The sequence below is a fragment of the Aspergillus puulaauensis genome, chromosome 5 (assembly GCF_016861865.1).
Source record: "Aspergillus puulaauensis MK2 DNA, chromosome 5, nearly complete sequence".
Taxonomy (NCBI): Eukaryota; Fungi; Ascomycota; class Eurotiomycetes; order Eurotiales; family Aspergillaceae; genus Aspergillus; species Aspergillus puulaauensis.
In genome coordinates, this window is record NC_054861.1 from 485,073 (window position 1) to 510,666 (window position 25,594).

Consider the following 25,594-nt stretch of genomic DNA (forward strand, 5'->3'; position numbering starts at 1 on the left):
TTTCCTCCTCTTTGACCATGTCCGTTCTGCTCATCACATCCAAACTACTTGTCCAACTGCTCAGCTATGGAAGCCGCTGGGCTGGCAGTCGGCGTCGTCGGGCTGCTGGCTCTGTACGATGAGGTCGCCAGCACACTGTACTCAATCAAACACTTCTCCTCCGAAAGCCTCCGGGTGACGTCCCGGTATAACGCAACAAAAGTCCTATTCGAACGATGGGGGAGGGGGTTTCGAGCTGCAGAAAATAGCGGCGTGCATCCAAACCTCAGGCACCATGGTCAGAGCACAGTCACTGCTGTTGCAGACCTGCTGAGATCCATCCGCGACGTGTTCGCAAAGGCCGACTCGACCATGGCCAAATATCATGATCAGAATCCGTTTCTCGCGAGTGAGCCTGACTCAGTCAAAGCGCACTTCAGATCCCGTGTCAAGTGGGCCGTTGCAGACAGCAAAAAGCTCTCCAGCCAGGTCCAGGATTTTGATGATTTGGTGCAGAAGCTCTATTCACTTGTTCCTCCAGAGGGCCTCCAAGATGGCGAATTCCGGAAGTTGCAGGATGCACTCGTTCAGCGGCAGCACACTGAAGCCCTCGATCGAGTTATAAGCTGGCTGGATGCAACGACCACTGAGAATAGTTATGACGCCTACTGCTCCGCGCGTCTTGATACCACCTGCAGCTGGATCGACACGCACCCTGTCTATCAAGCTTGGAGTTCAGAAGAAATAGTCAAGTCGTCCAAGGTACTATGGATCAACGGCCCACCTGGTTTTGGAAAGTCAGTTCTGTGCGCATATATTATTAGGTCGCTCCTAAGCAAGAATCATTCTCCAGTTTACTACTTCTTCTGTTCTGGCGACAGCGAATCTCAGCGGAACCCTAGTTCAATTCTACGGGCATGGATGCACCAGGCGATACATCAAGACGAAGCTATACTTGATACCGTACTCCAGTATCTCATTTCATGCCTAAATACCAAGGCAACGCTCTCGGATCTTTGGCAGTTACTGAAGAAGCTCATGTCACACAGTCCAAACGCTGTGTTTGCGGTGGACGGTCTGGATGAGTGTCCGCGAAGTACAAACAGGGTTGACTTGCATCGCACCAGGGAGGACATTCTAAACGAGCTTTTGAAAGTGGCAGCAGAGGCTGAGGCTCGAGTGCTCGTGGTCAGTCGAAACGAGGGCGATATCAGGTCCCAACTGAGCCCTCATGGTCCACAGCCACCAGGCCTCAAGATATACGAGCTTCCAATCAGCAGAGAGCTTGTTTCAGATGATGTTACACGCTTCGCAACGCACATAGTTAACCATAAGCTCCCCGCAAAGCCGAATGAATTCAATGAAACTCTTGCAGCCCGGATGGCCAAAAGGGGGGATGGAATGTTCTTGTTTATACGACTACAGAGCCAGAATCTCCGTCCACGTAAAGGAAACAGTCAGCTCGAACGCGCGGTAGACGAGATGCCAACTGAGCTGTCTCGAATATACAGCCGCAACTGGAGTAATATCCAGAATTATAGCGCATCCGACAAGCAGCTCGCAGAGGCAATTCTACGCTGGGTGACATTCGCCCGACGCCCACTCACTATCGCAGAGCTTTCTGAGATTGTTGCAGTCTTACCTGGCAACAACGATGACAGTCCCCAGTTCGATGATCTTCCAGATCCATTCGACAGTGATTATGTGGACTCCGAGATTCTTGGTCTATGCGGCTCCTTTCTAGAGCTGCGAACGGCCGGGACAGACACAAAGTGGGAGTCCCAAACTGTCCACTTGATCCATTACTCTGCGGAAGAATTCCTCTTGGGCAATCGTGACGATGCCCCATTCTTGAACCGCCCATTACAGCATCGTAATCTGCTTAAATGCTGTCTGACCTACCTGAACGACGAAGCTACCTGGCAGTCTAACGGCTGCGAGGATCGCAATCCTATCTACAAACGTCCATTTCTTGAATACTCTGTTTTCAAGTGGTATAGTCATTTGCGTTCATCAGAAGAACATCTCGCCGACCTAAACCCACAACTGCAGTGGTTCTTTGGCATGCACAATTCTAATTGGGAGAACTGGAGACGGTTGTATGAGAGATCGCGCGACGCAGATTCAAATATACAAGACCCGGGGGCTTATCCAAGTCAATCCAGTGCAGTTGATCCAGATTCCCGGACCCAGTCCATGTTGGGACGAAGATTCCATTATGCAGCTCTATTTGGACTTGAGGGGGTTATTAGGTACCTACATAGTGCAGAGAAGGTGGGCATCAACGACAGTGATGGACTGCTTGGCAACCCAATTCTTGTCGCCATTAGCAATGACCACCTGGCTGTTGTTAGGTTTTTACTTGAAGCCGGTGCCGATGTCAATCCGCCCAGTGCTGGAGGTGTCACTGCTCTGCAGGTAGCGGTCGCTTTGGATCAAGTCAAGACCGTCGTCGAGCTACTGCAGCACGGGGCATCTGTATCAGACTCTGCTGACGATGGCTGCACCTGCCTTCACCTCGCGGCAGAATATGGGCACGCAGAGATAGCCAGGATACTCATTGAAAATGGGGCCGACATCTCATCTACCGATCAAGGTGGATATAGCCCTCTCCACAGAGCAGTATCGAGCGAGCACGCCGACATCACCAAATACTTGCTTGATTGTGGTGCAGATCCCACCGCCTGTTCGAATCTCGGGAGGACACCTTTGCATAGTGCAGCGTATTGGGGCAATCATGAAGCCACCAAGCTACTACTCGGTAGTTCCGGCGCTGATATTGCTGCGTCCGACAGTTGTAACAACACCCCGCTACACTTGGCAGCCTGGAATGGCCGTTACAAGGCTGTTCGGCTTTTTCTAGACTCCGGGGCAGATGTTTCCCAACACAATCAGTACGGAATGACACCTTTGGCTATGGCATCTTCCCGGGGCCATCTAGAGGCGGTGAAATTGCTCGTTGAATTTGGTTCAAATGTGTCGACCTCTGATCGGGATGGAGAGACTGCCTTGAATTTTGCCTCCTACAACGGTCACACGGAAGTAGTGAAGCTTCTCGTTGAACTTGGTGCAGATGTGTCAACCCCCAATAATAAAGGACACACCCCACTGCATTCAGCCTGTTTTAAGGGCCACCCCGACGCAGCCAAAGTGCTTATTGGAGCCGGTGCCTCTATTTCAAGGCTTGATGCCGAAGGAGATATCCCACTAAATTTGGCCGCCTACAAAGGTCATGTCGAGACCGTGAAAGTCCTCATCGAAGCTGGTAGCGATGTGAATATCCCGGATAAATGTGGGATGGTACCCCTGAGCTATGCGTTCAAGCATGAATTAGAGGATTTGGTTCTCGTTCTCCTTGATAACGAGGCATCCTTGGACTTTCTCGACTTCCGTGGACGACCAGCATGGGGATATGCCAGTGCAGAGTTTCGAGCCAGGATTCCTCAGTGCGAGCATTGCAAAGCTCCCTCTGAGTACGCCCAGAAGCAAAGAGCTAGACTGGCAATTCAAAAGATTGCAGAGGCAGCAAGCCCCCAGGTGGAGAAGGACGTGACTGTGCTAAGTTGTCTAGGAAACTGCCTCCAAAGGCTGCAGGACTTCCCGTCTGCTTCTATTGTCTTCAATCAAACAGTCTGCGCCAAGTCAGAAGAGAGCGGATGTTACATCCCCGATATTTTTTGCAACGGCTGTGGTGAGGATATTGTCGGCACAGCGTACTCTTGTTCCGTCTGTCCAGATTTTGACCTATGCACATCATGTATGAGGCAGTATTCAGAGGGTGGCCGCTTTCGTGATTGCGTCGGACATGATTATCTGCGTGTACCAAGCGACGATTGGAATCCCGAGGAGTTAAGTGATGTTTACACACAAGAATTCGTGGACTGGCTCAAGGACCTTGCTCTTCGATACCAGATGGAGAGTATATAGCTTGCACTCTTGTGACGTTTCCTTTAGAGTTGTTGCATTTGGCCACGCAATTAGAGAGCAATTTACATGGCAGCATATATACAAAATTGCCAAATGGTCCTGGTTCAAGTTGTAAAAGTAAGCACAAACTATGTACCACTAAGCTGCTTGGAATGCACATATTCTTGTTTTTGGTGGAATGGAAAGGTTCGTAGCCATTATCAAGTCTATAAACTAGCTAGTAGCAACTCAATGCATGGCCATAGCTAATCCTCCTCCACAATATCGATTAAATGAGCAACAATACATGAGACCAATGCTAGGCCTCGCATACCAAGTCGAAAGCTCTGTTGTCCGTCGTTTAAACGGACTCGCAGCACTTGAAGCAGCCCTAAAGAACACATTAGCAAACTTGGTTCATTCAAGATTTTAGTTGAGGATGTTGAAAGATCCCATAAAGAGAAGGGTAGCGTACAGGTCCGATGCGGCCAACAGCCTATTAATCTCTTGTATTAGCAAGCACCCTCTTGAAGAATAGCAGTCAGTAAAAACCTACCGAGTGGGTGGCAGGGCACTTGACGTCGCTGTGAACGTAGCACTTGTCAAGGCAGCCCGTGGGGTTCTGGCCCTGGGCCATGACAGCCGGGGTCACGGCGAGGAGGGTAGTGGCGATGATACTGAAGAAACGCATTTTGATTGATTGGTTTTGTTTGAGAGGATTGATTAATTGATTGACTGTTGGATAGAGAACAGTTTGACGGACTCTCAGGCCCTATTTATGTCTTTCTGAATCAACCTCTACGGCATTCACGGAGTATAGACGGGTTGAGGGCTGGCTGAAACTCGTTTGATCAATACCGGATCCAGAATCGACCTGAGACATACTGGGGATCTACGTTGCTGGTTGCTTGTTTTTGGTGTTGAGATCTTCGGGCTTCAGCTCTGTTTTCAACCATCTCCACTTCGATCTGGAGACGGTGGTATATGTATCTCGATAGTGTCTAGCTTGTCTCTAGAGAGCTGATAGCTATTTAATAGGGCTGAAATAGGTTTTTTAGAAGGAACTGCCATTGATGTTGCTATATACTCTGCATAAGTTGTCCGTTGATAGGCCCTCCATCTCAGAGAATGCAGTCAAAATAAGCTTACTATTCAGTCCAACGCCCAATTTCGAGTAATTAAATCAGCACTGGTGGATAGACGCTACAGAAAAGACAACTAGCCTTCTCTAACTGCCTAACTGCCAACCAGAAGCACTCGGCATAATCCAGACTGCAGATCCTCCTCTCAATCTCGGATCTCGCCCGGCATCCAGCACATTGCCCCAGTACTAGGTGGTGTATCCGTACTTCGTATTCACGAATTCAGGATGGAACCTGGCAGTGCCAAGTTGTGGACCTTCTGCTCAGCCCTGGATACTGGATAGGTGGTGGGGAACTAGAAATGAGGTATCATAGCAGTTCGACAGCACGCCAATTTTTAGTCAGTTGTGCCCCAGTCGCCGATCTTGTTTAATATTACACACTTTTCGAGGATCCTTTACCGTTCAGGAATATATCCCTATCCTCATTGGCCTGGAGGAAGCATGGAGCACACCGTAATCTGCAGGTGAGGCTTCCCTGCTACCTTAACAATGGCATCGAGACCCTGGCTAACTCTACTGAGAAATAAGATGCGTACTATGGTCGAAAAGATCAGGACTCATGAGGTTATCCAACTCATATTCTCTACCGGCAGTTCTCCCGTCGGTTGGTATTAGAAACGTCCCCAACGCGTGTACACATTGCCATCCGAGACAAAGTGAAGAAATCCGGATCCCAACGGCCACTGTTAAACGCCGATCAGTGGTTCTTCTTCATTCAACGAAGGAGCTTCCCCGGAAGTGCCTTCCTATCCTTTCTTCACCACCCCACTAACTACTAGTGTATGTGGGGATACCATAATTCCGAACTGGGCCGCATCCACCAGGGTCCAGCAACTTGCGGTGTAGGTGAAGTCTAGTCTAAGATGTACAGAGTAGATCATGATGAGACGCTAGAACACTACACTGAAAGACCCTGCAAGGCTGGTGGCTAGCCAGCTATCTCCAACAGATCAGTCTATGTGACTACGTACAATCTGGGCTGTTCGGCCCAAACCCTAACGTGCAGTTTCTGGCGGGCTGGCTGAAAATGTACCCCGTAAATGTCAACGGCTCAACAGCCAGCATGGACACGTGGGTACAAAGCCTTATCCTGATTCATGGCATCAGGGAAGTCAAGATCATCACATAGTGGCGGTGTCTTGTTGATTTATGTGGAGCAAGCAGGGAGTTAGTCACTCACCCAACGCCAGTGACTACGCCATGTACCTTACCAGCCTTTACAGCTGGGTATCTCGGAATCGGAATCGGAAGGCAGGATGTCGTAGACAATACTAAAAGAAATATACAACCATCCTAACTATAGAATAGCTACATAGTCGGTGAGAAAACAGCCGAAGTATCTCCAGGATCCGAGACATTGGATCCGGAAGCAATAATGATCTGCGCGATCACCGTTTGCTGGCCAAATATGAATATGATAAATATGGGACTTAAAGCCTCATCTCAAAGTCCGACTTCCGAGGGCCGAGTGCAGAGAACGCATAGGAGAATAGGGGTATATGACGACAGGTCTTTTCAGCTGGTCAACATGTAGTCCACGCTTGCACTTGCACTTGGACTTGCTTCCTGTCCGTTACGCTCAACAGGCCCAGCCGGGATGCTTAAGGAGATAGGGCTCATAGTCTGTTTCCTTATTCAAACATGCTTCATTATATCTAAAGACCGACCTAACTGACATATCCCAAATCCGCGGTAGAAAGACTATACTCTATCTAATAGGCAAGTCTTGACTGAGCTGCTACGAGTCGCTCGGGCTCTGGTAGCTTAGGGCCAAGTCGCTTGGGCTCGTGATCCGGGGCATGCATGGGCTTTAGGTGCTTGGGATCAATCCGACCGACCGTTGGGCTCTCTGGTTTGGTTTGGTTTGGTTTGTTGTCTGTCTGGGCTGGGCTGGGTAGGGCTTGGGCATGTGCTCTGGGCGCTGGTATGGCAATGGCATGTTTAGTTCTGGCGCTGTGCTGGGCTCTGAGCGGTTCGGTCCTGTTACTGTGCGTGCTCATTAATGCATTTGGCTTGAAGGGGGAGGGGGCGTACCTGTCGGTAAGTAGCAGCAGCTTGTCGGCTATGCGTGTGCTTTCGAGATGCCCTTAGTATCATGACTGACTGACGGACCGTACCTTGCAAGAGCTTTTTTGGTAGAACGAGATGTCGGGCGGACGGAGGACACTGCCCTAATTCGGATCCTGTCAGTATTCGATCTCAGATATTGATTGCAGGCAACTCACAGTACGGAGTACGAGGCTCAAGCAGCTAAGCCGTCTTCATCGGCACGCGCGAGATATACTTCAAATACCTCTCGGTCGACATCCTGCGCATTGTCTTGCCATACTTAACCATAACCAGGAACGTCAACGTACAAACGAGAGACACAATCCCAGCGGTAACAAAGCAGTTCGTCAAGCCCATATTCGTGTACCAGGGGGTAATCGCATAGCTGAATCCGAACCCTATCGTGTTACGCATCATCATAACAGAGACTGTGCTCGCGCCGCCGATTTCCTTCAAGCAATCAACGTTGTATGAGACCGCGACGGCTCCCCCTGTCACGGTGCCGAAGGTCATGAGGCCGAGGCCGAAGACGAGTCCGACCCAGTGCATTCCTCGATCTGCGCCCACTCCCCAGAGGATTAGGCCTGCGGCGGAGACGACGCCGGATACCAGAAGGGGCCAGAGTCTTTGCTCAGGTTCACGGACGCCGCCGTTGCGACGGGCGAGAAGAAGGGCGAACTTATCTGCGCCGGGGCCGCACCAAATAGCAGCAAGGGCTGCTCCGATGATAGGGCCTGTGTAGACGCATCCGATGAGGGCGGCGGACCAGTTATAGGGAGGGGCGCTGAGGACGGGGCTGGTTGTACCGTTGAGGACATTGTACCAGGCGAGGTTGATGCCGTAGAGGAAGCCGGACCAGAAGACGGTGGGGAACTGGAAGATGAATAGAACGGGGTAGTATATCATGCGGAGCATTTCAATGTTGCTAGGACGGCCGGGGAGTGGGGTGAAGAGCCTGAAGCTTTTGACGACGCGGAAGAAGCGCTGGGAGTCATGACTCGGGTTGGCGGAGACGGGCTGGGGGGATGCCGGTGGGGATGGAGATCGTGATGCCATGGTTGTCTCTCCAGCAGCAGTAGCAGCACCTCCTTTGATGCTTGATGGAGGGCTGGATGCTTCCTCATCGCTGTCGGACCGCGAGGACATCAAGTTACGGGCACTGTCGCTGTCTCCCTCGACGGAATCACGGAAGTAGATGGTCTCTTCGAGAAAGAAGAACAAGATAACGAAGAAGAAGGCAGCAATTATAGCGCCGAATTGCATTGTCCATCGCCAGCCGTACGCATCGTTAAACCACCCAGCGATTAGAGGGGCGATGAAGGTGGAAGCGAACAGCACAAAGACATAGATACTGGTATAAGCACCGCGCTCGTGGGCGAAGAACAGATCAAAAATGGTCACCTCAGGCAGGGCTTCGAACGGCGAGGCAATGATCCCGATAAGCACGCGGTGTGCGTACCATTCACCCGCGGAGCTGGAATACGCGGTCCATATCGTGATAGGGATGACCAGCAGGGTCGAGAGGAGGTAGACGCCGCGGCGGCCGTATGTCAGTGCCAGAGGCTGCCAGAACAGAGCAGGACCCCATCCAAAGAAGAGAATCATGAGGCCGTTCCCCTGCACCAGCGTTGCAGTGTCGATGCCCGTCTCGCGAGTGATGTCCGAAAGGACTGAGTACTGCAGGGAGGTTGGGATTCCCACGGCTAGGTTGTACAGATAGACCATACACAGGGCGAGCATCTTGCGGTTTCTGCTCCAGTTGAGGGGATCCTCAGGGTCAGCACTAGGTCTGGGGACCAGCACGATATCCGCTTTACCGGTGCCATTATGCGCATGCTCGCCTACGTCGACCAGCCGGACGGTGCCGGGGACGAATTCGCTCGCTTCGGGGGCCATCTACAATACGGAGGCACTATTCAAAGAGAATGAGGGGAATGACCGCTCTAGAGACCAGGGGGACAGAGAGACAAGGTGATCGAGCACAAAACGGCAGAGAAGGGGAATGGCAGTGTTTTGGGTAAGATATTTCAACAGGGGCGCAGTGTCCCGCCTGAGCCTTAAGTAGCCTGGAAGACGGCGCACCCAGCAAGGTCGTCTCTGTGCGGAACCGACTAAAACAGCAAGGAGAAAACCTGGTGGCTCTGGGTCCAAATATCACTCTTCCACTCATCTTCGATATCTGGGAGACCGACTGTGACGGTCGTCTGGGCGTTAGCTAATTGTAACCACGACGGGCATAGAGGCGATCCAGGGTCCAATGAGCAGCCAACTTTCTACTTCCAAGATCCAGTGGGGACGATGGGACCGTAAGCCAGGCAGCCCTAATTGGCAAGAGACGGGCCTGTAGCCGATGCCTCGGCAAGCACGGGGAACGGCCGTTTTGATTGGACGGTGCCAGGCCCAGAAGTGGCGACCAGCAACCAGCAAGAATCTTCAGCGACAACCGCATTCCGCAAGTTTACGATCAATGGCTGCGGGTTCTGCCAACTTATCATGGTGTGGCTGATTGGTCACTTTGCCGCGCAGGCCAGGATTCAAGATTCAAGACGTCACAACAGGAAACATAACAAATGATTGCCCGGTAAAAACAGCAAGAAAAGCTGCCGTTCCCTTAGATCTCAAAGTGGAGATTTAGCATGCAGCCTTACCTGTTGGCATATAAAGCAATTAAAATACGGCTAATTTTATGGTGAAGCATTCCATATACTATATAAATATAATCTCCTACCATCCCACTATCACATCGGAAATGGCTAATTTCAAAGCTTAGTTCGTAAAAATCTAACTGTATGAACGCTGCTGTTTTAATGCCTGCATCTACAGCTTCGCCTTCGCCTTCGAAGACCCCACGCCCAACCCAGTAATATCAACAGCGGGCTTCACACCCCGAATCAAATCTGCAACAACCCTCCCAGTCCCAGTAGCAAGCGAGATCCCCCAAGGCCCATGACCCGCAGCTACAAAAACGCCTCCATTCCTACTTGTTTTCAACCCACCAAGAGCAGCATCATCGACCCTCCCGACAAACGGCACACCTCGCTCCGCAACAGGCCTGAAACACAGTCCCTCACGGAGAATCTCAAGGTCATCCACATTGAGTGTTTCATCCGTTGACTCGGTTGCTCCATCCGGTAACTTGCCCATGAGTCGGACTGCGACGGCTTTTAACTTCTCGACCTCGCTCTGCTCGAAGAAGGACTTTATATCCTCGACGCATTCTTGCACGGGGATCTCGCGGCTGTTTAGGCCCGCGATGTAGATCTCGCTTCCCTGGCGGGAGAACATCTCTGGGCTGAAGCCGCATGACGGCGGGTGTGTTGTGAAGACTGCGTGGCTGTGGTTGTTTTCCTCGCGCTCCTGCGCGGATGTGTACCGTGGTGAGCGGACGAGGAGGGAGTACCCTGCCAGTGGGTAGATTGGGAAAGCCGTCCTTGATGCTGGGAAGAGAGACTGGAAGACCCGTTGGGTCCAGGCACCTGCGGCAAGGACGAGGTTTGTGCATTTGATTGTTGATTCGGCGTTTGTATCAAGGTTAACTATCTTCACGGCTGTTATTGTGCCGGTTGAGTCTGTGATGAGGGACGTAGTTTTGCTTGGTTGGTGGAGTTTCACGCCTCGACGGAGACTCCTGTCTAGCAGGAACTGCGATAGACGGACGGGGTCTCTGGTTTCATCAGCGTCTCTGCTGTAATTTATTATGAGGGGACATACACCTGTGCAACACTATCCCCTTCGCTGATTCTCTCAACAACCGTCCCTCTCTGCTTGGTTAACCACTCCGGCCCTTCAGCTAGTACAGGTTGACTCGTCGCCGTCTCTGCACGACTCGTCCCAGTGCGTAACCAGTCATCACCGCGTGCACCGCCAGAACTGGCATCCGTAGACCCTAGACTCAGCGCCGTCCCCTTCATAAACCCCCACTTCTTGTCACCGCCGAACTTCGCCGACAGGGCCTCATGTTCGGCGAACGAGTACTCGCCTAACGGGAGGAGAGACGGCTCGAACCAGTCTTTCGCTAGGAAACCCGCTGCATAGCCAGATGCAGAGCTGAACAGGGTTGGCGAGGATTCGACGATATGGATTTCTTGGCCTGGTTGTTGCTCAGAGAGATAGAAGGCGATTGAGGCGCCGATTATGCCCCCGCCGAGTATCACAGTGGGCATTTTGTGGTTGTTTTAAGTTGAATACTCCCGGAATTCCCCCAGACGGACAGCGTTTCTCACTTTATATATCTGCGAGACGGTGGAGATAGTAAATCGCCCTCCGCTTGATCGTCAATCGAATTCTGCGGGTTCACTTGCATTTCGATCTTGTGCTGGCGTTTTATTTCGAGACTGAGGCCAGAGAGTGCGGGAAACTGTTTTCCGCCGGAATACTCTCACTGGTTCCGGCGGATAGCTGCACTTGAAGTATAAGAAACCATACTAATAGTATGAGTAGCCATATACTAATATCGAATTCTAATGAGCGTATCAGTATCATCTAATGAGTCTGAAAATCCAGCCACATCCATATTCCCGTTTTCACTTACTCAATGTGTTCTTGCGGCAATGCGAACTGATTAAAGGCATGTGTCAAACTCGTCCCATACTTGAGTAGATATTCAATTCTCAAATATTGATTTTACAAGCCCATTTTTATATACAGCAACGCAGGAAATAGCAGTGGTCAGAATGTCTCCATATCCGCCATCTGCAGGCCGTCACTGAGCCCAAGAGCGAGGGGCAGGAGGGGTGGAGGGGTAGAATGCACGATACATACCAGTTCCATGCTACCATCCAATTGCACAAATTGATTTAGAGAAACCATCTAATTTACTTCAATTTTATTTTTTTTTAACTTATTTTTACGTATTCATATATCTAACGCTCTAGGTCCTGGTTGATGTGCCACCCCACAGCCAGTTACATCATCCCGACTTTTCTCCCGCAATACCAACTCCTCCAACTCTTCTACAGTCTACACATCTTCCTACCACTCCATCAAGACAACCAGATCGAAACACAATGGCACCCAAAACTATCATCGTCACTGGAGCTTCCAGAGGTCCGTCCCTCCCCAACCTCTCTCCAACCTACGCACACCACTAACCAAAAGAAAAACAGGCATCGGCCTCGCAATCTCAAAATACCTCCTCTCCGCCCCTCAAAGCCACAACGTCGTCGTCGTCGCACGAAGCATCGAGCCCCTCCAAGCCCTAAAATCACAATACAAGGACCAAGTCGCCGTTCTAAACGGCGATCTGGCGGACTTCAGTCTCGGGCAGAAAGCCGTCGAGCTGGCCGTGAAGACCTTTGGGCGGTTGGACGGGCTGGTCCTCAACCACGGGATCCTGGGCCAGGTGGGGAAGATTGCGAGCGCGGATATCGAGGAGTGGAAGAAGGGGTATGATGTGAATTTCTTCAGTCTGGTGTCGTTTATCACGGCGGCGGTGCCGGCGTTGAGGGAGAGTAAGGGTCGGATTGTGTTTACGAGTTCTGGGGCTAGTGTCTCTGCGTATCGGGGCTGGGGGCTTTACGGGTCTACGAAGGCTGCGATGAATCATCTGGCTTTAAGTCTTGGGGAGGAAGAGCCTGATGTTGTCAGTGTTTCTATCCGGCCCGGGATGGTGGATACGGAGATGCAGAGGGAGTTGAGGGAGGACCATGCGACGACGTTGGAGCCGCAGGTTCATTCTAAGTTTACGACGGTGCATAAGGACGGGAAGCTGCTTAAGCCTGAGCAGCCGGGCCATGTCATGGCCAAGTTGGTGCTGGACGCGCCGAAGGAGTTGAGTGGAAAGTTTCTTTCGTAAGTGTTCTATCCTCTGCATTTTCTTTTTTTGCTCTAATGCTAACGGGCCAGGTGGAATGATCAACAACTCGAGGCCTATCAGGCGTAATACAATCTACTATATAGAAGAGTCAGCAGCGACTCGACACGAAGCCATAGAACAGCATAGCAAAACAATTGAATTGATCAGCCGAAAGATGAAAAGCGGTACATTTCTTAAGCATCAGATGCAGCGCATCTTCATACTTAGCATGGAATGTAGTGTGTTCATCACAAAATTATGAAAAAGAGAAGAAATTTTCCGCTGTCGTACCTTGGCTACAAAATTCGACTGACGTCTGGGTTGTTTTGTGGTTGAGTTCCTAGGTTCTTCAAACAGTCAGCATTGGTCACACAAGAGCTGAGTGATGCAAAATGTGAAGAATTGGTATTTCAGTGGTCCGTTTGGCTTGGACAGTGTACGTCACCATAGATGGTCTGATAGGGGCGACAACGATGTTCATCATGTAGAAGGAGCAAGGGGAGAGTCGATTGAACGTACCATATCAGTTAGTCAAAAGCATTTTGTCGAGATTCGTCCACAAGAAGCATGAAAACATTGCATTGAGAATCCATGTGTGGGATGTGAAGGAAAACAGAGACGAAAAAAATCGCAGCCGAAGAAAAGGTCGCGGGGGCGGTCGGATTCTGCCGCCTGGTTGTTCCGTTCCGCGTCGAGTCGCATCCACCATAACTATTTATTCGCGATGAGCTCACTCGAGGCTCACGGACCACGGAGATAGCCTGGAGAAATACACTTGTTGCGGACCTCGAGCCCTGGCATCCCCTCATCAGTCAACTGTACCAACAACACAACTCCACCATGTCAGATCGAGAATTCAGCTGTAAGTCTCGCACTCGCGCATTCTAGGCGCATCCAAAAGCTAACGCGGTGATAGCAAATGACGACCTGTCGCTTCCTAAAGGTGTGTACCGTCGCTTATTCCTCCCTCCGCCCGTCATCCAATATAAGTCGATGGGATATCTTCGCGGTTCCTGCAGCAATAGAATCCAATCTAACTAGCCCAGCGACGGTCCAGAAAATCATCACAGAGATCCTCCCGCCATCCTCCGGGCAGTCATTCTCCAAAGACGCGCGCGATCTCCTCATGGAATGCTGCGTCGAGTTTATCACCCTGATCTCCTCCGAGGCCAACGACATTAGCGAGAAGGAAGCGAAGAAGACTATCGCCTGTGAGCATGTGGAGCGGGCTCTGCGTGATCTCGGATTCGGCGATTACATCCAGGATGTCCTTGCCGTGGCGGAGGAACATAAGGAGCAACTGAAGGTATGGCCTGCCACCCCTCAGCCCTGTCCTAGCGTGAGGTAGTATCGGAACTAATGGATTGCAGTCGCGGGAAAAGAAGCAGAGCAAGATGGAGCAGAGCGGGTTATCGGAGGAGGAACTGCTCCGGCAGCAGCAGGAGCTATTCCGTTCTGCGACGGAGAAGTATCATTCTGCTGATTAAAGTCGTATCTATCTATGCCTGAGAATGGATAATGATGGACTCGTGCTGGTCATGGAGCGAATGATTTGGAGTTTACACTGGGTCGTGGAGTTAGAGGTGTCTTATTTTATTTTATATCAATGGAATATCGGCTCAGGTTGACCTTTAAGCTTTATACCATAATAATGCGCGTGTTGTTCTATTCTGTTCACTTGAATCGACGTACGGAGAGGTGGGATGTCTTCCGTGAGATCTGCGGCAGAAATATATATTGTTCTGGTCCAAAGTCCACACAGCAGACCATACAACCACAATACAAGTTTTTTATTTCATTACAATATTATTTTTTAATCACTACTCTTCAACCGTATAATAACAAACAACATCAAAACTGTTCAAAGCTTTCAGTGCAGCGAGTTTCGATCGATTGTGTCTGGAGCCGAAATGCGCTAACCGGATCTGGCCCCGCCCAACCTCAGCGCGCAAGGTCGCAGCAAACACCGCGGAACCTCCAAGAGCCTCCATCACGCATCGTCTCCCAGCGCAAGAATGCCGCCATTTAAGGATGAGCATATTCTGGTACGTCTTGCCATTTGAACATTCCATTCCACGAAAAATACGTGCTAATTAATTGATAGATAATTGCGCCAGGATCGCAAGTGACCCTGGCGCAACTAGGCCTCCCAGAGTCCTTCACCCCGGCCCGGTATCGCTTCCCCTCGCGAATGTTCCCCGCCGAGAAAAAGGGCGAATATGAACCGCACAAGATCCGCGAGAGGCGACAGGAGGTGAAAATATCCAATGGGCAGGATGCACCTGCACCGAAGGAGAAGGAAGACGTGGAGATGAAGGAAGCCGACCAGCAGCCACAGCAGCAGGCCACGCAAGAAGGGACGGAGACCACCGACGCGCCCAAGCCTGAGAGTACCGACGAGCCAAAGACCGAGAACGGTGAGAACGCGGCGGAGGGCGAGGTGAAGGAAGGTGAAAACGAAGAGAACGGGGATGGCCAGACGGTGGAGGAGATTTTCTACGAGGAAGACGTTGCGTCTGAGGAGGGGGCGATTTTCCCCATTGAGAACGGACGTATCGTTGATTGGGGGTGTTTCTTTGCTCTCCTGACGCATGTTCATAATACGCTCAGCCCACCGTTCCATACACCCATCATGCTTATCGCTGAGCCGGCTTGGTCGCTGCGCGACAGGGAGGCGATAACGCAATTTGTGTTTGAAAAGTTCAAGACGCCCGCATTTTGTCTTATGGATTCTGCGGTCGCGGTTTGCTATGGCTATGGCACGGCGACTGCAACGGTTGTCGATGTTGGAAAGAACAAAGTCAATGTCACCGCGGTTACGGACTTCCTGGTCAACGAGCACGGTAGAGGTACCGCGTTGGAGGGATGTGGTGGTGACTACTTGACCGACCGACTTCAAGAGCTGCTGGGCCCGAAGGGTTTTACCAGGGAGATGTGTGAACAGTTGAAGCGGAGCAACATTACCGAGCTTCTATCTGCAGGAACGCCTCTACCGGGCGCCGCGGCTACTGCACACCAAGAAGGAAGTCAACCTGCCCCTGTCCCTACGACACAGCCTGGACCTTCGGGGGAGAATCAGCAACCCAAGAACCAGAACGGCACTGCGGAGAATGAAGAAGAGGAGGGCGTTCTGGATGTAGCGGCTATTGTCAGCGGCGGCCACACCAGCGAATACCTTGCTGCTCGGGAAAAGGAGAAGGGAACCGTGAAGAAAGGCGCTGATCCAAATGCTAAGGCTGTTCGCCTTCCCAATTCCAAGAAAGACAAGGCTACATTCCAGTTCCAGGAATTTGTCAAGTTAGAGCCGGAGAAGGACACACCCAGCGGCCCAGGACGCTTCATCCGCCAGACAAGAGATATTGAAGTCGGAGTTGAACGCTTCCTCGCTGCGACGCCAAAGCAAAAGACAGGCGACAGACTGTCCGGCGGTCTCCTTGAGGACATCGCGACACAGATCCACCACACCATCCTTGCTGTTCCTGATGCCACGAAGCGTAGTGAGCTGTGGGATTCGCTGATCGTTGTCGGTAACGGTAGCAAGGTCAAGGGTTAGTACCATGCACCTTTACCATTCTCGTTCCGTCCACTAACATCTCACAGGTTTCACTCAGGCCCTTCTCAGCACAATCACTCAAAGGTTCGTCCTCTCGCCATCCGGTACCATCTTCACCTCAGAAATTCCCTCCAACTTCTCCACACCCCTCCCCACCGGCGGAACAAACACTCCTGCGCCTCAAGGCCTTCCCGGCCCAATGCAAAACCAAGGCGGCGGTGTAAACCCTCTTCTCGTCGCTGCCACCCACTCCAACAACCCCGCCGCTGCCGGCATGCCGCCAGGAACACCGTTGATGGACCCGACCATGTCTCGCCACCGCTCTACCGGCCACTCGCAAACCCCAACCTCCGTCAAGACTCTAAGGCCACCCGAGTACTTCTCCGAGTGGAAAGAGCAGACTGCCACAACCGCCCCGCAAAATAACCCCAGCCTTAACGGGCCTCCCGGCCCTGCTGCCACTGGTGGTCACCGCGGCATGGAAGAGGCTGTTTTCCTCGGCGCGCAAGTCGCATCCAAGGTCGTCTTTGTCATCGACCAGGGTCTCAGCAAGGGCTTCATGAGCCGTGTTGAGTATAACGAGAACGGGCCATCGGCGATTCATGAGTATGTTATGTGAGTCCGCTAGCCACGACACGGTCTAGTACTACTCTCAACATCACTATCTCGGTGCGGATATACCGGTCATATATGATTATTTCACGTTAGAATTGGTACTTCTTTGTCATCTTGCCTGTGCTTGATCTTTCAGTACTTTTGTGTATTTTACGGGGCGTCGTTTTCGTTATTTCCCAAGAAAAGCAACCTTAGGATGCTGGTAGGATAGGTGGAGTTTGGTTTAATACAGTAGATATTTCAATGCAAGCTTTAATAATGATCTGAGACTTGCTTGTAATGCATCCTTTGTTGCTTTCATAAGTTTGTTACGAAAAAGGAAATAGGCACGTGACCCGATCACCATAACTTAGATAAGCGGGTTGGCTGGTTCTCCATCTCCATCTCCGCCACCGACTTCTTCCCCGACACCACGCTCGCCTTGAACAAAGACACTTAAATTTCTAGACGGGATAGACATACATCAACCGCCAAAATGCCGCGAGCCGAAGCGGGGAGCACCAAATCCCTCAGCAATAAGATGAAAGCCGTACGTTTCCTTCTAGTCCCATCAAATCGGTTCCAGCGATAAGATCGAGTGCTAACAATTAACCAGAAAGGCTTAGGTCGGCTACGGTGGTACTGTCAAGCATGTGAGCGCCAGATGCGCGATGAGAACGGGTTCAAGTGGTCAGTTTATATCACCTGGAGGGATCCAAACCATTAAAACGGAGTGCTAATGTTCTTCAAATAGCCACGTCGCAAGCGAAAGCCATGTCCGACAGGTCCTGCTCATTGGCGAGGACCCGAAGCGGTATATCGAAGATTACAGCAAGCAGTTTATCAAAAATTTCATAGATCTGTTGAAGTCTACGCACGGCGAGAAGAAGGTGCATATCAACCAGTTCTACCAGCAGGTTATTGCTGATAAGGAGGTGGGTTGCGCTCCTTTCTTTTGGTTTAAATGGAGAATAATGACTCTAACTGGTGTTGATTAGCACATTCACATGAACGCGACGAAGTGGAAGAGTCTTAACCAGTTTGCGGCGCATCTTGGTCGCGAGGGCCTGTGTCATGTTGAGGAGACGGAAAAGGGCCTTTTCGTTTCATATATCGATCGGAGTCCGGATGCGATGCGGCGACGGGAGGCGATCATGAAGAAGGAACGGCAGGATCGGGGTGATGAGGAGCGAGAGCAGCGGTTGATCCAGGAACAGGTTGAGCGTGCGCGGGTGAATGAGAAGGAGCAGGAGGAAGACATCGATCCCGAGGCAAGGAATCTACAGCGCAAGGAGGGAGAGAAAGTGAAGCTGAATATTGGATTTGGTGCGAAGCCTACGCCACCTGCCGCCGAACAGTCGCAGACACAGTCGCCTGAGGAGAAGGAAAAGGAAACTTCCTCAGCAACCCCGGAGGACTCATCAGCCGCCGCCTCCCCTGCGCCGACGCAAGCTCCTCAAGCCGCGCCGAAGGTGTCTTTGTCGTTAGGAGGTGGTAATGGCAAGCCGAAGAACGTGTTCGCATCCGCAGCGAAGAAGAACCCGCTAGCGGGGAAGAAGGGATCTGTCATGCCCCAGCCGAAGAAAATGACAGAGCAGGAGCGAATCATGAAACAAGAGATGGAGGCCATGCAGCGGAAGCGCTTGGGCGGCGGAGGAATGCCGAACCCCAAACGGCCGAAAGTTTCATGAAGAGACAGCGCAAATACCCATTATCTTCTCAGGGGTCCTCTAACGGAGCCCTCAACCCCCGCCGGGCAGGTCCCTAACAAACTCCAACTGCTGTCGAGACAGGGCTAGAATCTTCCGAGTTCATTATCTACTGCCTGGTAGTCCGGACGCCCACTATGGGCAGCACCAGTTCGTGTCGACTCGTACCCTAATAAAGCGAGCGAACGTGGAACACCAGGACAGTCCTGGTATGCTTATCGTCTGAAATCTTCATCCGTGCATCTAAATAGAGATTTAGGAATAGCCTCAAATAAGCTACCTGGTTCGATTCGACAGCTTCACAGCAATAAATTCCATGCCCCTCGCACTCATACAGCCGTTTTAGCTTGATTAAAATATTGAATGCCCAGACTCAGCTCTGATCCGGAGATTCCGCTTAGCTGAGCCGGAGAGCCACTTTATGAGGCGGTCCCAGCTCACTGGTGAAACGGTCCCACCAATTTAGGGGCATGTCTTCATTTTGCAATTTCTATCCCAGACAGCCTGCTTTGAGGGCAGGGAAAGATTCGGATCCTGCAGACTCAACAAGCCTAGGCCCTTGGCGCAATATGCATGGTCCCATTCCGGTACACCATATATTCGCGGTATACCCATCCATGATCTGCATTGCAGTCTGGAAGATCAGCCAATTCGTCACTCTTTTTGTTGCTTTTTAGTTCGTATCGCTGGCCGATAGTTACTTTCATTCATTAACCTTAACTATGAAGATCTTTCTTCTGGGAGCCGTGCTCGCTGCGGCGCAGAGCGTCACCGCTGCCCTAGATGAGTCGCTCCTTGAGACCTATGTTGGCTCGCTCGAACTCACCTCTTCGTTCAACCCCGTCGAGGAGGCCTACTGGACTGGGTATGCTCATCACCGACGTACCCCGTTCGCTGTTTCCCCAGATGGAGAATCGGCTTACCTTGCCTATCTGGACTCGAGCGAGACGGACGTCCACGTCCAGAAGGTGGACCCTAGCACGTTCAAGGCAGTGGGGTCTACTGTTACCGTGACTGGCGGAAAAGAAGGTATTCAGATCGCTATCGAGTTGCTGTAGAAGAAGCTAACAAGTATAGCCGGCGGTCTGGTCGCCCACAATGACGGCTTCGCTCTCCTCACCAACGAGGCCATGCCCTCCGGAACCTCCAATGCACCACCCGACAACACTCCTGTCGCTGCTCTCTACCGTTACACCAACGGCAAGCAAACCTGGAAGACCTGGCTCGGTGGCCCCGACGTCGAATCAGCCGACGGCTCCCTCGCTTCCCCTGACATCAACGGCGACCTCGTCTACTCTGCTGAAGCCGGTCTCTACGGCGCCTATTTCGTCGTGACAGCCTACTCTGGCTCTGCCTCCGGCCACTTCGGCGACAGCATCCAATACGTCAATGACGCCGGTAAACTCCAGACCATCTCCGGTGCAACCAGCACCTGGGGATGCAGTCACAACACAGGTATCGCGTTCGAAGAAGCCTCCGAGGCTCCCTTCGCCAGTATCTGCGCCGAAGACCAGGGCGCCATCTGGCTCAACACTAAGGGGCAGGGAATGACAACCGAAGGCGTCAAGATCTCCAACGAGAACACCACCAACGGTGCCTCCGGTGAACCCATGGGTGGTATGGGCGGCAGCTACAGCGCCCTCGTCAAATTCGGCGATAGCTCGCGGTACATCTTCGCGTGGCCCTCTCGCGGCGCTGTCCAGGTCACCGAGAACGACTGGATGGGTGCTGGGTACACGCACGTCCTCCCCCGCAACGAGAACCGCAACGTCGCCGTCACGCTTTTATCCGACAAGAACACGCTTGTCGGAAAGCAGGCGACCTCTGAAGTCGGTGCCCAGGATGCCGATAGCCAGATTACCTGGGTCACTGAGGGGAAGGCCGATCACTCCAACGTCCGCGTTGCCGCGTTCGGCGCCGACAGTGCCCTCATCACCTGGGAGCAGATTGACAACCCGACCTGCGATGAGTTCATTGCCATGGGTTGCAAGGGTGCGTTCTCCGGAACGTACTTTCAACAGATTGACAAGAATGGCAAGGCTGTGGGAACTGCTCTCAACAGCTCTGATATCTACGTCGCTGGTGACCTCGTGAACATCGGCGACCGGATCTGCTGGCCGTACGTGAGCATGGAGTGGGACCTGGCTGACACCGTTGGTGGATATGGTGGACAGTCGACTGACACTACGAAGAAGATTAGCTTTGCCTGCATTGGGCTGAATGGTTCGGAAGGTAGTTCTAGCTCCAGCTCTGGATCTGGCTCTGGCTCTGCTGCTGCGAGTGCATCTGGATCTGGATCTGAATCGGCTTCTGCCACTGTGTCTGCCTCTGATGATGTCTCCGTAACTGCGTCCGGCACCGAGAACACGCAGGTTGCCGCCCAGACTACTGGTGCCACCACTGAGACTGCCACCCATGGTGAAGCTAGCCTACCCACTGGAGCTGATGTCACTGGCGAGTCAGCTGAGACCACCACTACCGGTGAAGCTGCCACGGCCACTCCTACCCGCAAGCCGGGAAAGTGCAGGGCTCACTATAACCACTAGGAGCTCAACGAGGTACTTGGGTGGGGATAGGCGAGACAAGCAAGGACTACGCATAAATGGTAGTATATGGTGAACTCAAGATTTTCCGGTTATAGCGTGGACTTTGGTTGAGTGTGTACGTATAAGAGAGTAAAATAGAAAATAGACACCGTTTGGTGTCGATTGTTTGTATTCACCTGGTTATCCAAGGTAGCCTAAATATCTTCAAAGCATTAGAGTAAGCTATAGCCCCTAAAAACAAATGCCGATGCCGCTCTCGGAGGGCATCTTAAAGAAACATGTATGATAATAGTCCTGAGGAAAGGGACATAATAACAACAAAGGAGTTTATAAATGAGATTTTACATTAAATATAAATGCAGCTGTGGATGGATGGCTATGCTGTGGTTGTGGTTGATGCTGGAAGGTTCTGCCTCAGGCGGCAACTTAGTCAGCACTCCGCGAGCTGGCCAGAATCTTCAGTTGGAGCTGGGGATCTTGAAGCCACAGCAAGCCATCTGCATCCTCGCCACCGCACCTCTCGTCGCGACATACCTGGTCTCCCTCCTTTAACTCCGAATTACCTCGTTAGTCGCACGCTTTTACACCCTTTTTGATAGCGCCCCCGCAACAATGGCCAACTACCTCGCCTCCATCTTCGGAACCGAGCAAGACAAAGTCAACTGCTCGTTCTACTACAAGATCGGCGCCTGCAGACACGGTGACCGCTGCTCGCGCAAACATGTCAAGCCCTCATATTCGCAGACAGTCCTCATGCCGAACATGTACCAAAATCCCGCGTACGACCCCAAGAGCAAGATGAACCCCAGCCAGCTGCAGAACCACTTCGATGCGTTCTACGAGGATGTCTGGTGTGAGATGTGCAAGTACGGCGAGCTGGAGGAATTAGTGGTGTGCGACAACAATAATGACCGTAAGTCTTTCCCCCTTCTACTTGCGCTTGTCTTCGCCGAAGCTAATTTTGCTTTTTCTATCGCAGACCTCATCGGGAATGTCTATGCCCGATTCAAGTACGAAGAAGATGCACAGGCAGCTTGCGATACGCTGAACTCCCGATGGTACGCCGCGCGACCAATATATTGCGAATTATCACCGGTTACCGATTTCCGAGAAGCGTGCTGTCGCCTAAATAGTGGCGAGGGGTGTGTTCGCGGCGGGTTCTGCAACTTCATTCACCGGAAAGACCCCAGCAACGAGCTGGACCGGGAGCTTCGCCTCAGCACCAAGAAATGGTTGAAGGACCGTGGCCGCGATGCGCGGAGTGCCACACGCAGTCCCAGCCCGGAGCCTACACGGCGGAGATTTTAGGCATCTGATGTTTGTGTTTCATACGGGGCGTTGGGAGAATGCTGTTTGTACTTTTAGTTATGATATCAAAGCTTTTCTAGTAATGGCATTGCAATATCTTCCGTATCCTCAAGAGTAGTACCTAATATGCCCAGCAATAGTAGTGGAAGTAGGTGAATGCATCCCGATTGGGAGATAATGGCAGCTCTTGGCATCCGCTCGGGGCGCGTCCGTCGCGTCCGACAAAGAAAGTCTGCCAGGTACAACTCCCCGCTCTCCATCATGCAATTCCTGTCGGCTCGCCTGAATTAGATACCTCAGTATTAAAATTGCAATGGCACACGGCACGCAAAGACACGCCTACGATGATAGCAACAGGGCCTTCCTCCAGGCCTTGATGGCCCGTTCAACACTGACCTACGAAGAATCAAAACCCCTCCTCGCTGCTATCCTCTCAGTCCACGGTACGTTTGTCAAAAGAATGTATCATCTCGGGCTTTGCTGACCGTCTCGAACAGGAGGAGATACTGTCTCCGAAGACGACATCACAGAAGAAGACCTCTCCACCTTCATCACCGCCGCGAACTCCGCAATCTCCCCCTTCGATCTCGAAATCAGAAGCACACTCCCTCAACTCCAAGTCAACGCCCCGCTCACCGAAGCTGTCGCCCCGGAGCGCGTTTACGCCCTCGTAAACACCACCAGCGACGCCCTGACCCAGCTCGCGACGACGTACACAGCCGATGAGATCTCCTTCGTGAAGCGCATTCTGGACCGGATGTTCGAGGCGAATAACACCCGGATCGCGGAGGTGATGGCAGTCGGCTCGATTGAGGCAATACAGCAGTCGAAAGTGGGCGGTGGGAACAGGCGTGAGGCGGGCTCTGCGACGCAGGCTACTCAGACTGGGGCTGCGCAGCCGCTGAACATGACGCAGGCGGAGACTGTGTTGAAGCAGCTTGTTGAGGATGGGTGGTTTGAGAAGAGTAGGAAGGATTTTTATACGTTGAGTCCGCGGGGACTGATGGAACTACGAGGATGGCTTGTTGCGACGTATAATGATGAGAATGAGGAGGGGCGGAGGAATAATAAGATCAAGTTCTGTGCGGCGTGCAGGGATATCATTACGGTTGTAAGTTGCTTGTCCTTATTGTTGATGGTGTGCTAGGCTAACTGAACAGGGTCAACGCTGTGGCAATCGTGAGTGTCTAGGCCGGTTACACGATCACTGTATGCGCAATTTCTTCCGCGTACAGAAGGCGGAGCAGTGTCCGGTATGCAGAGCCCCATGGCCAGGAGATAAATTTGTCGGGGAGCGTGCTGTCGTAACGACGGGTCAGAATAGACGGAGTGGTGGTGCTCGTCCGAGCATGGTTCAACCAAGCACACAAGTGTCGCAGACGCAGACTACAGACGGAGATATGGATGAGGAGCTTAGCGATTGAGCTTGACGAGTATCTATGCGAGTCTATTGACTATGCAACGTATCTGAATAGGTATCTACGGCTCATCTACGGCCTACCTCCGCCCACTGGATTCTCCAGACCATCGTGTCGTCAGATAGTACCAGCTCGCCGTTGCGCTTGAATTTCACGCAACCGGCTTAAGTGATCCAGAAGCCAGTCTTCGTCACCCACGGCGAACATTTACCTGCATTACGATGCAGCTGAACACTGTGACTGGTGGCTGAAATGTATGCAGACAGACTATCCCTGCCAGGAGACTGTCTCCGCAGGAATCTTATTATCAAAATGAATTAACTGCTCTCCGCTGGAATAGGCAGATCATTATGAAAGACCACCTTCCTGCCCTGTTTCTCCATCGCCTCAATAGCATTCTTCTTCCGCAACTCGCGAGCCTGTGGCTCCGTCAAAAGTACAAAGTCATGCTTCAGCAGCTTCGTGCCAACTTTGACCCCGTACTTCTTCGCCATCCCCTCGTCCTCAACCGTCGTCAAATCGACGACAAGCGACTCCTTCACACCAAACACCGGGTCGGACGTCTCGTATGGATCTCCACGGGGATAGAGCGCCCTACTTCATTAGCATCCGCAATCAAACCCATTCAAGTACCTGGAAACTCACGTTATCAAAAGATCATAACCCGGCTTGTCAAGCATAAAATGCACATGCCCCGGCCGATTCGGATGTCTCCCCAGGGCAACCAGCATCTTCCCCACAGGCCCATCCATCGGAATGGGATACGGTACCGGCACAATAGCCTGGAAAAAGAACTCCCCATTCTCATCAGACCTCAACACACCACGCCCATCAGGCCCCGTCCGATTCGGGTTCTGCACGTCATAGAAGCCCTTCGAATCCCCTTCCCACACATCAACCTTCACCCCGTCCACCGGATTTCCATCACAATCCTTAATACTAGCCAACACAAGCAGCTTCGTCGCATCGGGGTCCGAATGTAATACCGCGCCGTGGCTCATATCCTCCGCGTCATGCGTATGGAACGGCCCCAACACCGTCCCCTCCGTCGCCGGCGGTCTGCGCGGGTGGTTAATTGCGTCAACAAGACTCGACACACCAAGCGTGTCCGAGAGCAGGATCATCTCATGTCGTAGGTCGTCGCTTATCTGCCCGATCTCTGTGAGGAATTTCACGCCGGCGGCCCATTCTTCGGTGCCGAGGCGGGTTTCGAGGCAGAATTCGTGGAGGTGCGTTACGATTCTGTGTAGGAGGTAGCGTAGGCGGGGGTCGGTGCATTGGCTGTTTACTAGGTGTACATTCTCTGTTATGTTTTCGGTTGTGAGGTCCTTCATAGGTGGGAGGGTTGAGGGGGGTGTTGTTGGTGGCATTTTGCTTGTTGGTGCTGTGTACCTGAGGATTAGGCAATGCAGGTTAAGAGGTGTTTCACCTGGCAATGGGATGTTTTTAAGAACTTCTGAATGAGGGGAAGACCGTGTATCTTGCTGACCAGGCCCCACATACTGGCAGGCAATACAGCTGGGAGCAGGCACTATACACAAACCCCACGTGGAGAAGTGATCACCGAACGGTGGAGAAGTGGGATTATTAATGG

At 52.0% G+C, this 25,594-nt stretch overlaps 12 protein-coding genes across 12 annotated transcripts; 8 read left to right on the forward strand and 4 right to left on the reverse strand.

Annotated features, from left to right (window-relative positions):
- Positions 1-66: 66 nt before the first annotated feature.
- APUU_50219S (uncharacterized protein) lies at positions 67-3,906 on the forward strand (the record flags this gene model as incomplete). Its single annotated transcript, XM_041705192.1, has 1 exon — positions 67-3,906. The coding sequence occupies one exon, from the start codon at positions 67-69 to the stop codon at positions 3,904-3,906; it is 3,840 nt and encodes a 1,279-aa protein (XP_041557702.1).
- Positions 3,907-4,246: 340 nt separating this feature from the next.
- APUU_50220A (uncharacterized protein) lies at positions 4,247-4,576 on the reverse strand (the record flags this gene model as incomplete). Its single annotated transcript, XM_041705193.1, has 3 exons — positions 4,247-4,276; positions 4,361-4,381; positions 4,442-4,576. The coding sequence occupies 3 exons, from the start codon at positions 4,574-4,576 to the stop codon at positions 4,247-4,249; spliced, it is 186 nt and encodes a 61-aa protein (XP_041557703.1).
- Positions 4,577-7,279: 2,703 nt separating this feature from the next.
- APUU_50221A (uncharacterized protein) lies at positions 7,280-8,974 on the reverse strand (the record flags this gene model as incomplete). The annotated part of the gene is made up of 1 exon (XM_041705194.1): positions 7,280-8,974. The coding sequence occupies one exon, from the start codon at positions 8,972-8,974 to the stop codon at positions 7,280-7,282; it is 1,695 nt and encodes a 564-aa protein (XP_041557704.1).
- A 921-nt stretch (positions 8,975-9,895) lies between these two features.
- APUU_50222A (NAD(P)/FAD-dependent oxidoreductase) lies at positions 9,896-11,241 on the reverse strand (the record flags this gene model as incomplete). The annotated part of the gene is made up of 2 exons (XM_041705195.1): positions 9,896-10,742; positions 10,790-11,241. The coding sequence occupies 2 exons, from the start codon at positions 11,239-11,241 to the stop codon at positions 9,896-9,898; spliced, it is 1,299 nt and encodes a 432-aa protein (XP_041557705.1).
- An 843-nt stretch (positions 11,242-12,084) lies between these two features.
- APUU_50223S (SDR family oxidoreductase) lies at positions 12,085-12,959 on the forward strand (the record flags this gene model as incomplete). Its single annotated transcript, XM_041705197.1, has 3 exons — positions 12,085-12,124; positions 12,184-12,868; positions 12,923-12,959. The coding sequence occupies 3 exons, from the start codon at positions 12,085-12,087 to the stop codon at positions 12,957-12,959; spliced, it is 762 nt and encodes a 253-aa protein (XP_041557706.1).
- A 753-nt stretch (positions 12,960-13,712) lies between these two features.
- Positions 13,713-14,359, forward strand: nctB (negative cofactor 2 transcription regulator complex subunit NCB2; the record flags this gene model as incomplete). Its single annotated transcript, XM_041705198.1, has 4 exons — positions 13,713-13,734; positions 13,789-13,815; positions 13,919-14,178; positions 14,243-14,359. 4 exons carry the CDS (start codon positions 13,713-13,715, stop codon positions 14,357-14,359), a joined length of 426 nt encoding a protein of 141 aa, XP_041557707.1.
- Positions 14,360-14,887: 528 nt separating this feature from the next.
- On the forward strand, positions 14,888-17,044 carry ARP9 (putative chromatin remodeling complex subunit (Arp9); the record flags this gene model as incomplete). The annotated part of the gene is made up of 3 exons (XM_041705199.1): positions 14,888-14,917; positions 14,977-16,420; positions 16,473-17,044. The coding sequence occupies 3 exons, from the start codon at positions 14,888-14,890 to the stop codon at positions 17,042-17,044; spliced, it is 2,046 nt and encodes a 681-aa protein (XP_041557708.1).
- Positions 17,045-17,515: 471 nt separating this feature from the next.
- On the forward strand, positions 17,516-18,710 carry APUU_50226S (putative C2H2 finger domain protein (Kin17); the record flags this gene model as incomplete). Its single annotated transcript, XM_041705200.1, has 4 exons — positions 17,516-17,569; positions 17,636-17,709; positions 17,774-17,954; positions 18,018-18,710. The coding sequence occupies 4 exons, from the start codon at positions 17,516-17,518 to the stop codon at positions 18,708-18,710; spliced, it is 1,002 nt and encodes a 333-aa protein (XP_041557709.1).
- Positions 18,711-19,450: 740 nt separating this feature from the next.
- Positions 19,451-21,274, forward strand: APUU_50227S (uncharacterized protein; the record flags this gene model as incomplete). The annotated part of the gene is made up of 2 exons (XM_041705201.1): positions 19,451-19,757; positions 19,806-21,274. The coding sequence occupies 2 exons, from the start codon at positions 19,451-19,453 to the stop codon at positions 21,272-21,274; spliced, it is 1,776 nt and encodes a 591-aa protein (XP_041557710.1).
- A 612-nt stretch (positions 21,275-21,886) lies between these two features.
- Positions 21,887-22,582, forward strand: APUU_50228S (zinc finger CCCH domain-containing RNA-binding protein; the record flags this gene model as incomplete). Its single annotated transcript, XM_041705202.1, has 2 exons — positions 21,887-22,187; positions 22,254-22,582. The coding sequence occupies 2 exons, from the start codon at positions 21,887-21,889 to the stop codon at positions 22,580-22,582; spliced, it is 630 nt and encodes a 209-aa protein (XP_041557711.1).
- A 313-nt stretch (positions 22,583-22,895) lies between these two features.
- Positions 22,896-24,006, forward strand: APUU_50229S (uncharacterized protein; the record flags this gene model as incomplete). Its single annotated transcript, XM_041705203.1, has 3 exons — positions 22,896-23,025; positions 23,080-23,693; positions 23,743-24,006. The coding sequence occupies 3 exons, from the start codon at positions 22,896-22,898 to the stop codon at positions 24,004-24,006; spliced, it is 1,008 nt and encodes a 335-aa protein (XP_041557712.1).
- Positions 24,007-24,317: 311 nt separating this feature from the next.
- On the reverse strand, positions 24,318-25,370 carry APUU_50230A (intradiol ring-cleavage dioxygenase; the record flags this gene model as incomplete). Its single annotated transcript, XM_041705204.1, has 2 exons — positions 24,318-24,594; positions 24,646-25,370. The coding sequence occupies 2 exons, from the start codon at positions 25,368-25,370 to the stop codon at positions 24,318-24,320; spliced, it is 1,002 nt and encodes a 333-aa protein (XP_041557713.1).
- Between the last annotated feature and the right edge of the window lie 224 nt (positions 25,371-25,594).